The 15,838-nt window shown below is 40.2% G+C and overlaps 1 protein-coding gene across 1 annotated transcript in view; it reads left to right on the top strand.

Annotated features, from left to right (window-relative positions):
• Window positions 1-15,838, top strand: part of CNGB3 (cyclic nucleotide gated channel subunit beta 3) — a 118,780-nt gene that overhangs the window by 92,531 nt on the left and 10,411 nt on the right. The window contains exons 16-18 of the mRNA XM_075213753.1: window positions 3,748-3,866; window positions 7,991-8,137; window positions 10,876-11,029. Coding sequence (XP_075069854.1) covers window positions 3,748-3,866; window positions 7,991-8,137; window positions 10,876-11,029 — 420 coding nt within the window. The remainder of the gene's footprint in view (window positions 1-3,747; window positions 3,867-7,990; window positions 8,138-10,875; window positions 11,030-15,838) is intronic.

Genomic DNA, 15,838 nt, shown 5'->3' with positions numbered 1-15,838 from the left:
CTTGGTGAGTTACAAGTATGTCAACATATAAGTGGAACAGTGAATAGCTCCGAATAAGCAAATAGCTTTTCTCTCAGCTGGTAATAAAAAGATTTGCAGTGTATTATTAACTTTCCTTCTGCCTTCTGGAGGAAAAATAACATGTATTAAAGTCTCTAATCTACCTACTAATGAAGATTCTTGAGCAAGAGAGGCAATGTGTGCCTCATGTCTCAGTCATGATCACTACTAAATTGATGGGTTGCTTTCTCATGAATATTGGGGTCTGGCCTCGGAATGGGGGCTTCCACTGGTTGTAATCTACAGGTACATTTTATATCAAAAGTTATTAAAAGTGACTAAATGACAAAATATGGGAAACGCTGAGTAATAAAAGCTTTTATGCGGACATCTGTTTTCTCCTGTGACAGCTTTGCAAAGTGCATCTAACAAATGAAAGATGGAACCTTCAAAACAGCGTGAATACCAACTGCAAATGTCTTCATTTAAGAGACAAGATATAATCATTTAACCAGCATAGCAGCTATGATTTAGATGTACCGAGGAAATCCACTTTGAAATTCTAACACTATACATTATCTAACAATAAGTAAACACAATTTACCAACCCAAGGCCAAAGCAGCAATTCTATCATTATTTGAAAAATGAAAGTGTATAAAATGATTATCTGACATCTAGAGGACTCACGCAGAAAAGGCATGACATTGTTGACCTAACTGATTACTTACCTTTTACATTGCTCCCTTGTTAAATTATGACTATTTTCCTGTTTCTTACAGTATTTGCCACTCTATTAAACCACAGAATTGCTTGAATCTCATATTTCTTCATGTTAAGAATTATTTGTCTGTCAGTCAGTTTCCCAAATCCTTAGTTACCCTATAGAACAAGTACTAAACCTAACAGGTCACATTTTATTTGATGCCTTCCTTCCGATATGTCTGACAAAGGGCACTGACCCCGTAATGACCACAGGGGGGTTGCATCTGAATAAGCAGAAGCAGTTTAGCATTGTTTGAAGCAAGATGGTGGTGTTTGCTGAGAAGCTGGAGATCGCACAGCCATAGGGGAGGGGCTGGGTGGAGGTAAGGTGTTCTTAGCATACTTGCCTACTTTTGGCAAGTGTAGTCCAAAAGAGGGGCATGACTAGAGGGCAGGAGGGGACGGGGCTTGGCCAAATGTGTCACTTTGCCAACCCCTCTTCCCCCCCGCGACGGAAATGCCATTTTGGTGCGTGGTGCGGGGCCAAAATGACACAATTCACCGCGGATCGCGCCATATTGGCTAGGCAGTTGAGGAACGCGGGAGACTTGCCTTCTCTCCCAGGAGTCTGTGAGACCGACCCGAATTTCGGGAGTCTCCCGGACATCCCGGGAGAGTTGGCAAGTATGGTTCTTAGTAAAGTACAAACTAAGCATAGCATTTTACCTTTTCGAGCAGGACAGTGCAAAATTGACACTTAGTTTTGTGGAGTGAGATAAAAGGCTGTTTAGGGGTGCTCCTTGCCTTCAGAGAATCGCATGGTCATTTCCACTACTCAAAAGGGCTTAAGTTTTGCACCAGCTGAGTCTGACCGTTTTCTAGTCTCTTCTTACACTTTTAATGAAACCACTTTCACAACTTCCATTTGAACTTCAAACGTATTCCCGAGCAATGTTATAAACAGTTTAATACATACAATTACAGTCTCTATATCCTTCTAAGCAAGTTGCTAGTTCCTTTTTTTTTACCTTGGTAGACCTTGTCTTCTATGTTTTTGGTATAGAAGTAATAGTAATTACCTAAGATCCATTTTACATGGCTCTGTAATCATTGTCTTGCATTGGAGGACTGATTTGGGTCTCTGCTGCCTAGACCAGAGCCTGGCTACCACGCATAGAAGCTACTTGTGATGTCACAGTGCTTCATAACGCTTTGGGATTGAACACACAACGACGAAGACGTTTAGTATTGCAGGTAGTTGCAGCAATGCATGGCTGTCATTTGGTGATGAAGGGCCTGATTCATTAAGGAAAGTAAAGCAAAAATAATGAGTACCTTTGAAATTTGGCAAAACCATGTTGATTTGGAGGGGGAGGTAAATTTTAAATATTTGTGTGCTACATGAAAAAACAGCCAGTATTTATCTTATGTGCAAAATAATAAACTAATTTTAGACCCCTTGCATTGAAACATGGTTTTGTCCAAGAGAAAACATACTCATTTTTTTGCCTTACTTTCCTCAATGAATCTTAAACACCAACACAGCATTAGGCCCAGGACCACATGCTGTATAAGTAGGACAGGCAGTTTCTAAGAGCTTAAGGTTATTGTAGACAGATGTAAATTTGCTTATTCTCCAGCTATATATTTATACATGTGAAATAAGCTTTAAGACAACCTTTTACATAAGGTACCAGCTAAAGTGCAGAGTATTATTAAAATACATTGTAAAAGCAAAAAATCAGCGCAGCAAAAACTTAGAAATTGAATATATTACTAGCAGGTATTGAAACACAGCTGTAGATTTAAGAAATACAGTAATAGATGAGTACAAAATATACATTCCAAAGCATAGAATAAAATACAGCACACGAAGCAGAGAATACTTTGCACATTTTAAAGGCTTTGTAAGGAACTAGGATGGGGTCTACTTAACCCCTACCTTGGTCTACCAGGAACCTAAAGCAATGGCAGTAGATGTCCTCCATTTACAACACATTTTAATTCCTTTCGGATGTACAGTATGCTAGGTAATACCTATCCTCTTCTCTGTTCGGAATCTCGGTGTAAATGCTGGGATCTATACGATGACCATTCTCTAAATCTTGTAGATTATAGCAACAGATAGAATCTCTGGGAGTGACATCACTGAGGTAGCAAAGGTGTTGGCAAGCCTGTCTCAGTGACCAACTTATTTCTTGAGGGATATTCTTCATGGGCCTGGCTTTCCCATATTCTCTTCTCAGCATTTACTCTCAACTTCTCCTCTTAGAAACATTTTCAGAATGTTTAACACTATCACAATCCTCCTGCCAACGTGAGTCACCTATCGTACAAACAAACAGTCCTCTAGATTGTAAGCTCTGGCGCACAGGGCCATCTTCCACCATGTTTTTTCTCACCTACTCATTCATTTTTGCCTCTGCATCTTTGAGATGCATTTTCAGCCCTGTCTCGCAGGCTGACCCTCAACGCCTCTAGCCCTGTTCCCACATTCTTAGATGCTGGCTTTATCCCCTTCCCTCCTCCGCACTCCCCCTCTTTACTGTATTTCCAGCTTCCAGGTTGTTAATTGTTTTCCCAAACTTTTTATTTCATTGTTTTATTGTTCATTTTACATTTTTTGGTTTGCTGTTACCACCATTGTATGGTGCTGTGGGCCTCTTGTGGCACCTTAACAATAAATGATTATAATACTAGTATGATACCTTGTGATTCAACACCAGTATCTCCTTTAGAATGTAAGCTCTAGTGAGCATGACCTCTCAGCTTCAATTTCACTATGTGTTGCTGTTTTGTTAATATGGTATGCTTAGTTTGACTGCTTTATTTTTATTGGGCCGACAAATTCCACATGACTGTATAGTCACGAATACAGAAATGAATTTCAGAATTCCTTCAGAATAATTTGCAAGTCTTAAAGTTTATATGACTGCTGTTATGATACAAAGCACAGAGACAGTATTATTCCAGTGTGACATGACCATGATTGCTCATATTTGCCACAAAGCACACTAATATGATTTAAATTTTTATGACTACAGGGAGAGATTGGACGAGAGATGTACATCATCAAACAGGGTGCGGTACAGGTTCTAGGTGGACCTGATGATCAGAAAATCCTGGTTACACTGAAGGCTGGTGCTGTGTTTGGAGAAATCAGGTTAACTTCACTTTCTGTTGCAAATTAAAGTAAAAAATTATAATTCCATTGTCAAAGAGCTCTGCTGTACAGGCAACAGTGTCTTGTAGTAGATAAATGCAGCATTCTGCACCTTTGTCTCAGTATGACTGTTGGATGGTCCCCGAGGAATACTCAATACTTCCAGAGGGGATCCTCCAAAATAGGCATGACCATCTTGCAAGGGGTGTAGCTATCATTTTAGACAGTGCAAAGCTTTTCTACAACCCCTCTCATCCCTTCCAGATGGATAGGCTATGCTACGCACACTAATGTTAGGTACACGTAACTCCCTCTTCCTAAGCAGAGCAGTGTGGAGCTGGACATTCAACTGTCCCCGCAGTCAGTACAAAGTTCTGATTGAGCGGGACAGTGGCCAAAAATCAAGACTGTCCAACCAGAACCAGGACAGTTGGCAGACTGTCCTGCTCTCTGCTACCTGGTCCTGCAGCTTTCACTACCAGTTGCTGTTGTTCGTGTCTTGAGCTTAATTGCTGCTTGTTAGGATCCTAGAATGTTGGGGCCGTGTTTGGAAAAAAAGATAGGTCGATGAAATATGTAAAGTCTAGCAATGAGTGAACCTGCTAAGCCTCCCTCCCCCTAAACAGCACCAGTTTAAATGAATGGCATTCACATTTATTGACCCCACTTTAAATTAATAGGCTGGACCTTAACCTCTGTATTAAATTAAATAGTCTGCACCATTAAATAAATAGCCCCAACCAAGAAATGAATAGTTACCACCCAACATTACATGATTAGCCCCCACCTTTATCCTACTAATAAACTAACATATCAAGCCCCCACCAGATCTACATTTAAAGCCCCCCCCCCTACATACAGTAGTGCCCTAAGGTTGCATGGGACCAATCTCAGTGTAACTCTAGACTTACCTTCCTCTTACCCACTATGAGGTCTGTGTTTCCAGCCACCCATTGTAGAATACATGGAAAAGAATTGTAGCATATTTGTGCTAAAAACTCATATATAACTCACGGAGCTCATTGTAGCTGCGTTTTTAGCACCTTTAGTAACATGCTAAATAGACAGTGGCATACGGTGAAACAATGTAAAAGCCAAGGTCTTAAAAAGGGAGTGACAAATTAGTAACTCCAAACTCCAAAATTGGATCAGCAGAAATGTTAAAACTCAGGGACCCATTCAACCTCCACCAGATCCCATATTGTCTAGACGCAAAAATATGCAATGTACGCTCGTTTTGCGGCCTAAGTGGATCAGGCCCAGCATTCATATATATATTGGAACTGCCTGTTTATCAAAACATTGTGGATAGAAGTCTTTCAATTATCGACTGAAGTCCTTAATATTGATTCAATCCCCTATGCTTTAGCCTAAATGAACTGCCAGAAGATTATATGATTGTCATTAGACATTGCCATTCACAGACTGTAGTAGATAAGATGTAATATTGAATTTGCTTTTTTTACCCTTATTGATCAAAAAGTTATGCAATAAGCATTAGTGATAGTAAATAAAACATCTATGGCAACATCATTTATCAATGAAAGTTCGCCCCGGAGACGGCTGACCAATAGTGGCTGGCAGAGACTTAGCATTCACCAGGCCAGTCTTGGTTCAATCTGCACATACATAAGCCGGCTTGTTGGCTTGCACATGCATACTGGAACGGGAAGCTTGGATTTGGGCTTCCAGTAGCAGATTCAAAAATAAGTAAATAAAGTTGTTTAAAAAAAGTGTAAAAACATGGGAAGAAATAAAATGAATTTATTAAGAAAAAAATAAAGAAAAAATGCATTATTTACATTTTTCAGCAGCTCCATCCTGAGATGGCATTAGCGCTAAGGAGTATAGCAGCAGTACTTTGCATGAGAAAGCTTCCCAACCACAGCACACAAAAACACATTGCAAGCTGAGTCAGGCTCTGCATCGGCAGCAAACGCACCAGGTTTATGCCAAATGCAAAATACCTGTGCAGAACTCTAATCTGCCTGCAAAAAGCAACAAAGTCACACAAACAAATGTCCGCTAGATCCCGTGATCAATGAAGGAAGTGGTATCAGCTAAAGAAGTAAATCTGTAATCATCCATCAGAACAGAGTATTTGCATCAGCCCTCTAGCAGGTGCAAAAGATATGGCTCCTCACAGGCGTATTTGCATCATACGCATTTGCATCAACATGCACTCACTGTACTCGGCCTACTTAGACTGCCCCTTTCCTCTCTAGTATCACCTGTCCAGCTGCAAGGAGGCGGAAATGTTAGATGTGTCCAAGACTGCATGTGTGCGTTCTGTTTGTTGAGAACTCTGCAAATTTGCATGTTTGACACTACACAAGCTGGTGTACAGCCTACAGCCCCCAAGTAATTCCTTCTACAGTCACTGTGAGAAGCACTGGTAAGCAAATATTTAAAAAATGAAAATCACATTTACTTGATACAAGTGGTTCACAGCACTTATCACATTTTGCACACAGCCTGCTAAGACCACTCAGGTGCACCACATTAATTTACATACTATTAAGTGGGTGGAGCTAATACTGAGCAATTTGTTGCATTGCATCACTATATACATAGGTAAAGATCTAACTTGAACAGATCAAGGCTGAATTTAACCTGAACACATCAAAACCCATCTGTGAGGGGTTAGCGTTCCCTTCCTCTACCTAACCCTGCCTCTTACAACCCTCTTCTCTTTCTTTGTATACTATCCTCTCTATACCTCTCCCCCTCCTTCTTACTCCTGTGCTTCCTTCCCCTCAGTGCTCTCATCCCTCACCCCCTCTTCCCACACTGTGTCTCCTGTCAGTCTCCCCTCACCTTTAGATTGTAAGCTTCCTAAAGCAGGGCCCTCTTTCCTCGTGTCCTCCCCCTCCTGTTTACCTTTAGCCCTCTGCCTCCTCTCTCCATTTCGTCACTTGACTCCTGCCCCCATCTTTCCTCTCTCTCCTTCCTCCTCTTCTCTATCTCTCCCTTGATCCTGCAAGTAGTGCCCCACACTACTGGGCTCTGGGGTAACCTCTTTTCCACTCTTTGCCCTGTGCTCCTTTCTCTGCTAAGTTGGTATTTACATGAACTTATTGCACTTTGTTTACACTATTTGCACTTTGTTTTTCTGCACTTTGCACACTTTACTACCCTGTGTGCCATGTATCGTTTCCCTGTATTGTTTTCCCATGATCTATGTACTGTGCTGTTCACCCTTCGTGGCGCCTCATAAATAATAATGATAATAATAATAATAATAATAATAATAATAATAATAATAATAATAATAATAATAAAACATGTGAAGCTTCAGGTTTCAAAATATTCAGCATCTCATACCCCATAAAATAATAGTTACCCATCTCATGCGGTGCACTATATATATTGCATGCTACACAGAAGTCCACACATAGTGACTACATTAAGCCCCCATAGCAAAATTTGTTTGGGGGGGAGGGTGTGTGCATGCGCATCTAAGTCACATTAAGGCTTCAGTGAGCATGACTGGGATAATACAGGGTTCAACCAGAGGTGGAATTACCATTGCTACTGGGTGAGAGGCGGATACAGTCCCCCCCCCCCACCTCACCTCCAGAGCCTGGACGTTGCTGCACCCCTTCAACTGTGTCTAGCTGGTTCACATCTGCACAGGGGAACTGAAAGGCCAGACATGGGCTTTCAGTTCCACTTACTGGGGGGAAACAAAAAGTTAAAGATATTTTTAAAAAGTATACATTGTAAAAATTTTGGCCATTGAAAAAATACTTTATTTAAATAATAAAGCATTTTTTAATGCATTTAATTCAGTTAAAAACCCATATATAATGCATATCTGAAAATATTACATTTGAAGGTTAGTGGTTCTTTAACTAGGCTGTAAAGAAAAATACAAATAAAACATTTAAAATATCACTGTATTGTAGACACATAAAACTGATTGTGTAGGTCTTCCATGTTAATCCGTGACTTGTTTTCCCAAGTGCACAAAGTCCTCTAGAGTGGCAGTGATAAAAGTAGGTTCCAGTAGGTCTTGTCTTTTCTCATCTGGTTGAGATGTGCTAGTGCCATGATTTCCTCTCGTCTCCTGTCTTCACATGTTTTGTTCTTTTACGTAACTATAACCCTGAATTTTCTTCCAGTCTCCTGTCCACTAGTGGAGGAAACCGACGAACTGCTAATGTGGTGGCCCATGGATTTGCTAATCTTTTTATTCTGGATAAGAAGAGCCTCAATGAAATTTTGGTTCACTATCCAGATTCAAAGAAACTACTGACAAAGAAAGGCAGGTATGACTTCTGCTGATTTTTTCCAGCCTATATGTTAGATATGTTTATGGCCATTAGTTCAGAAGATAAATAGATAGATAGATAATTAGTGGTCCTGAAGCAGTTACCATAGTAACATAGCCTCTGGTTTTCTGGATTCCTATGAAAACTATTCCCGATTAAACTTTTGGTTCTATGTATTTAACCATGCACCAGTGTTTTTTACACTTGTGGATGCAACTCAGCTGATCCAAACTCTGAACAGAGTGGCCCTGATACCTTGGCAACAGAGCACTCGGATCCGCCAGACCCTTCCAAAGTTGAAGCTGTTAGTCCCTTACATTTGCATTATATGCCACGGCCAAGTTGCAAAACTCTGATACCTGCTGACTGGCCTTTCCTGGCCACTTGGCCAAAGCTCTTTACTGAGATGGAAGGGTCTGCACCCCAGTTCCCCTACTCCAGTAGGCGCAGTAGGTGAACAGACTGGTGAGTAACTCCCGATGAAACAGAGTTTCTCCCAGGTAACTGGTTCTATCAACGATGCGAATAACACGCAGGTTTCCGAATCTGGTCGTCCTTCAGGGCCGGTAGGAGACAGAATTCCAACACCAAGCTCAGAAGAATCCCGAACACCCTGAATTTCCCCTGCAGGGCCTTTTTAAACAGATCAAAATTCCCACGAGGAAAGTTCCACCCTGCAGGGCTATTCTAAGGTCTCCAATCTTGGGATTGGCCGGGATGTGTCTAGGGGTTGGAGATGGGCAGGGAACAGGGACAGCCCCAGCAATTCTTCCCTGCTGGGATGGCTTCTCTATGTCTGGTAAAGTCCAAGGAAGAACAATAGTGGCTGATAGCCTCACTCCCAGTTAATGAAGAGCAAGTAGGTGAACCACCATTTGTTATTCCATGGAGATACAGGTAATACAGGTAACCCACTTGGCTAGTCTTTGGGAGAGATTCAATTCTAAAAAAATCCTCGCTAGGTGACACCTTGTGCAGATTTCTTCCCCAGAAATATCCCTAATTTTTGCTTGCGCTCTATGAATGAATGTTTTTACCATAACGGTAAAAATGCGTAGCCGCGACGTTCCTCAGAACATCACGACCAATTGAATTCCCCTCTTTAAGTCAGATAAAGTTAACATGATACTTTCTAAATGTTTAGCAGACGAGGTGGGAATGGTTGTCAGCCGAATACTGTCACAGACCGATAGATTAGATTGGACAGACAGATAGATCCATAGATAGATCCATATATTCATAGTTTATTTTTATCTTTGTACGTTTAAGATAAATTGATCCAATATAGTTTAGAAAAAGTCTTTAGGATTGGCAAGACTTCTGGACAATTAAACTAGCTATTCTACATATTAGGTTTAGTGGTTCTATACACTGCACAAAACAGTTGCTGCAATAATAGCAAACTAGGTCTAAACATGTAAAATATATTGCACTATTTCTATAAAGAAAAATATATTTTCTACAAAGAAATACAGAAAATGTCTTACAGCCAAATACATGCCGTTAGTCTAGTTTACTAAACAGATGTACCTGGAACATAAAAATAAAAACATACAGATGCACCTTCATTCTGAGCACTTGTCTGTCAGCTGAACTTTGAAATTCAGAGTTTTCTTTACTGTTTCCTATTTCCTTTTCAAACAGAACTTGGATCAATAGTTCTCAATTCCAGTCCTTAGTGACCATCTATTTTATAACCTTTATCCAATGCTATTAACGTCACAGATTTTCGATATCTCTCTGATCCAGTGCAAGTAGTTTAATTAAACCCAGAAAAGAAAACACTCACCTAAAAACTCCATGTAAGAGGGGTTCAGTGATTGAGATGGGGCTAGGAAGTGGTACCCGCTTGTGCATCAGAACCTATGTCCACAGGAATGTATTCTCACCTTAATAACCATATCCGCAATATATGACTGTTGGTGACCCCTAAGACTTTTTAAGCTAAAAATACACAATATATGATAGATAAAAATACAATACATAGTGTAATGTATTAATACTGCCTAATCATTTATTTATATTAGTTGCGTTTAATGTTAGCGCAGCTTTATACACTGTCTTTATAGTGTACTGTTATTATAAGGAGTTTACGTGTTACATTTTGAAGAGGACAAGTGGCAATGATCTCACATAAATTGCTCACTCTGGTACAAAGAGAATGGATTGAATCTGTCACACACCAGCTCTTCTAGTAAGCTCCGATCAATACTTGTAATCTCACCTTCAATCTTCCTGCACCTTGGATGCCAATTCAATGACATTACGAATCACATAAGACAAAAATCTAGAAACATACAGAAGAAGTTTAAAAAAATACTCAACTGGTGCCTTCAGGCTGGCCATTAGGAACATAAATCTAAGCGAATGATGTTAATTTTAATCCTGGAACGACCACTCGCAGTTAAACATTTAAATTAATTTCCCTTTAAGCTTCAGTTATTCTATGCTAAGAATTAGCTAGTGTTCTCCAATCTGTCTGTTGTTTAACCTGATAGTATTTATTTCTCTTCATGATCCATATGCCTTCTCTTATAAAGCCACCGGGTGAATGAGGAGAACAATGTGACAAAAGTAGAAGTAGACAGGGCTACAAGGCCTGATTGATTGTACGATGATGTGGAAAGGGAAACCTTCACATCGACATTTATTACACACACATAACAAATATGGCATATATTCTAATACTATATAAATAATAATCAACAAATAAATGTTGCATTTAACAACTACAGGAAATTACTGAAGGAGAAGGGAAAGCCGACAGGACCCACTGTTGTAAACAAAGGGTTTGCTCACCTAATACCCACAAAACCTGAGACACCTCGTCTGTTCGAAACCATACTGTCGGCCGCAGCTAACAAACCTGGATTCAGTTTACTACAGAAGGTGAGAAGGCAACGAGCTGAACGGGTAAGAACAGATCCAAACACAAAAAGTATTCACTTAATATATAATTATAATCAGTGGTGGAACTACCATCGGTGCAGTAGGTGTAGTGCACTGGGGCAATGGAGATAATGGGGGTTGGATACGTGAATACCGACAGCACATTCCACAAAATGATGACACCGATGGTGTCTTCCCCGACAGACTCTTCAGACCTACTGCTTGGCATACACACTTCAAAGGATTCCGATCAATGAAGATGCCGGGCGCCTAAAATGACTTCACTTTGATGCCCGACTGTATTATTGGTGCTGTTAAGGTGTTAATTTATGGAGGCGCCGGCTGTACAATCTACAAGCCTTTGTAAAGCACATTGTAGAGCCGGCGCTTTCTTCAATTAACAACTTAACAGCACCAATAATACAGTCGGGCATCAAAGTGTTGTCATTCTAGGCGGCCGGAATCTTCCTTGATCGGAATCCTTTGAAGTGTGTATTCCAAGCAGTCAGTCTGAAGAGTCTGTCGTGGAAGATACCATCAGTGTCATCACGTTGGAGTATGTGCTAAAGGGGTTGTCGGCGTCAATTTGAAGTCTACCACCGGATTATGGGGACCGCTGCACTGGGAAACTTGCAAGCTGTGGACCCCAGCTCCCTCCTCTCCGCTTCCCTGCACCGGGGCCCACAGCTCGCTAGTTCTGACTCTGATTATGATCTATGTCCAAGTCGTAGATTAAAGGACAACTATCTAAATAAATAACTGTGCAGAATTTAAAGTAAACAATCTCTGTAATGTGTTAGGCTGGTATCACCCCTACGTTTAGGAGCGTGTTCATGAGCGTTCTTTATCTGCAGGGAAAATGCCTCTTTTATACTTCAGTAGCTTTTTACAGCTTGTGTATGACAGACTAGACTGTTCAACATTCATTTCTATGGACCTGGTTATTAGCAGCTTCTGTTACCTGCCAAGTGATAATGCTGCATGTGGCGTTCTTGTTAGGTGGTTTGGAAACAGCTAGTTAGAGCAATTCTCTTCAGTAACGGTATCTTTTGTCCTAAACATAAATGACCGCTTTGAAAACACAATTATAGAATTGCGATGCCAGGTTTATTTAAAATAAAAAAATAAATAAAATAAAACTGGATAGATTTTGGTCATAGCTTAATCCAGGCATGTCAAACATGTCTAGGGGACCATTTCTAGAATATTATATTATATACATATATATATATCTTCTACCGTACTGCTTTGATTTTAAAACTACAATGTCTAAGTAAAAAAAAAATACTAAATAGGAGAAACCAGTCAGCACTCCTGTACTGCAAAAAAAAAATTGGCAGCCAATTGGCGCTACCCATTTTGAAAGAAGTATCCTAAGTTTTTCTTTTGCCATCCAGGAATGCAATTTGCTTTTATCTGTATATAATCGTCAGACACCATTAGTGGCTCATCTTCCACAGTCACACCAAGTACTTGTTCTCAAGCTTCTTCAGGGTGGTCTTACAAACAAACTGGAGCTTAAACTAATTAACTAATTATTGCCAAAATGACCGTAAAACTCAAATTAATAGGAGTCCAAATTAATTTGTGTCCAAATAAGCTAGACCTTAAATAATTGGTGCCCCGATACCAGAGTATAAATGTTTGTTTCTGTATTAACCGCTCCTCATTGCCTACAATGTGTTACAGAATCGTATTTCAAAGTTATCCATATACCAGATTTCAAAATGTTCTATTGCAGTGGATTCAGCATATCGCTGCTATATGGTATGGCACAGTGATTACCTTTGATGTCTCACAGTACTGGTGCCATAGGTTCCTCTCCAACCAGAGCACTACATTTGTAAAGCTTGTATGTTCTTGTAATGGATGTCACCAGCTTCCTAGATGAACCTACAGAACTGTGTCTGATCTTTACCTATAGCAGTTGCCTCTTGGTCTAAGGTAGTGTAGGCTTACTAGAAGCTGGTACAAACAACAGAAATGGGAGGTAGAACCCCTAAGTAATGACAACAAATTACCCCACGCAACCTAAGGTGTAACAAACAGCACAGAAAAGCATTAAAATATAGTCAGGTACAAATCTGAATTCACGACAGGTGGCAAAAACAATAGTAGGGGGATCCCAAACCATGGTCAGGGCAGGCAAAGACCAGGATAATCTATAACAGTCAGTGCAGACAGCAGATAAAAATAGTAACAAATGAGCAGGGTCAGTAACAAGCAGGATAATAGAACACAGCATAAGCCAGATACAAGAACTGCTGACAACCTTATAATCTCACCTGAGACCAATTCCATGGAATCAATCAGCCCAGTCCTTACAGCACTAATCAATGAATGTCTAGCACCTGTACACCCCCGGAGTCAGTGAAGGTATCACGGCAACCAACAAACAATCTAATTGACCTGAGATGCACAAATATAACTGAGGCTGTAATTATTTCAATCCGGGAGTCTGGCGCTACTGAGAGAACTACTGTGGGTTTCCTCCAGCTTCCTCCTACAATCCCAAAATATACTGGTAGGTAATTATAATGTGTGCCTACTTGTTTGGTAGAGAATTAAGAAAATAATTAGATTTATGATAATATATAATAATGTAATAATTGATGTCGGCATCACCTGTGAATTGTTGCTGAAGCTAAAAAAAAAACACAACTCTGAGATTCAGATGGAGTATTGAGATCAACACGCAAATTTGAACACTTTGGTAAGTGTGTTATATACATATTTGTTGAGTGTATTATATACATATAATCATTGTCACTTTACGTAAAACAAAACATACTGTTCTTTTTGGGTCAAGTTTCTCGTTTCGTACTGAGTTTAGATATAAATTAGATTTGGGAGATTCACTATGAGACTTCACTTCATTGGACTTTTCACAGTACATTAAATATTGGTTACTGCAGTCATTTGGAGAAAATCTTTTGTACAGAGAATTAAGATAAACTCCACAATATATGGTGTAGCATAAATTCTGCCCATGCTCATATTGGACAGCTCTTAGATCATCAACATATTTTACACTTCAGTTGCAAAGTCCTTGATGAGCCCTTGATCACTGTTGATGTATGCTTTGTTATACCATCATAAACACAATATCACCTATATTATTGCAAAGTACAAAGCAGACACTCTTTGCATTTGCCCCCCCCCCCCCCCCCCCCCATAGAGATACCATAAGTTGACACTCAGATTTACTGCTGCTCATATTTAAATTATATTAACATGAGATACAAACTAACTTTCCTTTTATAAAATGTAAGCTCCCAAGGTCAACAGACTCGCACAGAAGGTCGTAGAAGAAAGGTTTATATGGAGAGCAACTTATAATTCTGCCGTTAGTGATGCATTCCTACAGAAAGGTCGATAGATGCATCATGCAGCAAAGATGATGGATAGCCATTCCCAAATATAGCAGGAGAAAAGACAGATTGCATAGGCAGAAGAATTTTAATATGGAACCAACTGAAAGGTGGGTAGACAGTGCACTGTGGAAACTTGCAGATGAACGAGATCATGGGTAGAGACTGCATAATCCACATTTTAATAGATTACTAATTCAAGCCACCTGTCAAACAAACCTTAACAAAATGTTTCTAAGCTCTTTGACACAATGATTAAAGTACTTTTGTACTCGGAGATAATGGAAAATAGATCAGACTCCAGTTTATGGAAAAAGATATTATTGCTTGATAACAGAATTCTGGTGCTTTGTCAAAGATAGTATAGTAAGCAGCTAAAAGAACAAATGTATATTTTCTAATTTAGAAGCCATAGGGGCATATTCAATTGTCCGCGCTACTGTCAAAAGAAACGCGGCTTGCACACTATTACCGTTATTACGGTAATAGTGCGCTTAATTACCGTTATTACGGTACCTTTAACGCCGGCTTTCTGCTTGCAGCTCAGGGAGCTGCGAGCTGAAATCCGGGTTAGAATTACCGTAATACCCGTAATAGTTTTACTTTTACTTTTGCGAGTAACGTGGCTAATTGAATATGCCCTATGGTGTTAAATCATATTGTTGCATTTATGAAATGATAGTTTCAGCCAAAAATGAAAAATACATTTTTAGGCAGAATTCAGCAGACATGGGGAGTGTATGTGATGGTAGTTTTGGGTGGAGGTATACTTTAGTTTTAGTTTTCTCCCATGCACCCAGGGAGTATACCGGGATCCTGCCTGCACCTCTTGCAGCATGATGCAGCAATTGCGTTATTGTGCGACAGGGTCTAGGTTGCGATTACGCAAATCGCCTCATCAAGCCTCCCGCTTCTCCCTTTAAACCTTCAGGAGTAAAAAAGTAGACGAGTATGAGCTTCACTGCAACATGAACTGATTACATTTTCTAGCTGTATAGCGCTGAGGCATATTATTATTATTATTATTATTATTAATATTTATTTATAAGGCGCCACAAGGCATCCGCAGCGCCGTACAGAGACAAACAAAATCACAATACAATGGGAGACAGCACAGTACAGTAAACACAGCAACTCAGTACGCTCAATGCACAGCTAGAGAGGGCGGGGAAGGGGGAGGGAGGATCCGCAAACGACGGGGCCCAAGAAGGAGGGCGCGGAAGACAGGGAGACCCCCAGTGGGGAGGAGGGAGCGAGAGTGGACGTGGGGTGGAGGACCCTCGAGGAGGAGGGCTAAGTAGCTGGAGAGCAGAGTTAGAAGTGGTGGAAACAGGAGGAGAGATGGCCCTGCTTAGAGGAGCGTACAATCTAAGGGTTTGTATATACCAACATATGTTGGTGTTATATAAAACAAAAGGTTAATAATAATAATTGCGTA

This window comes from Mixophyes fleayi, chromosome 5 (assembly GCF_038048845.1).
Source record: "Mixophyes fleayi isolate aMixFle1 chromosome 5, aMixFle1.hap1, whole genome shotgun sequence".
Lineage (NCBI taxonomy): Eukaryota > Metazoa > Chordata > Amphibia > Anura > Limnodynastidae > Mixophyes > Mixophyes fleayi.
Note: the sequence above shows the minus strand (reverse complement) of the source record. Positions and strands in the feature narration are given on the sequence as shown.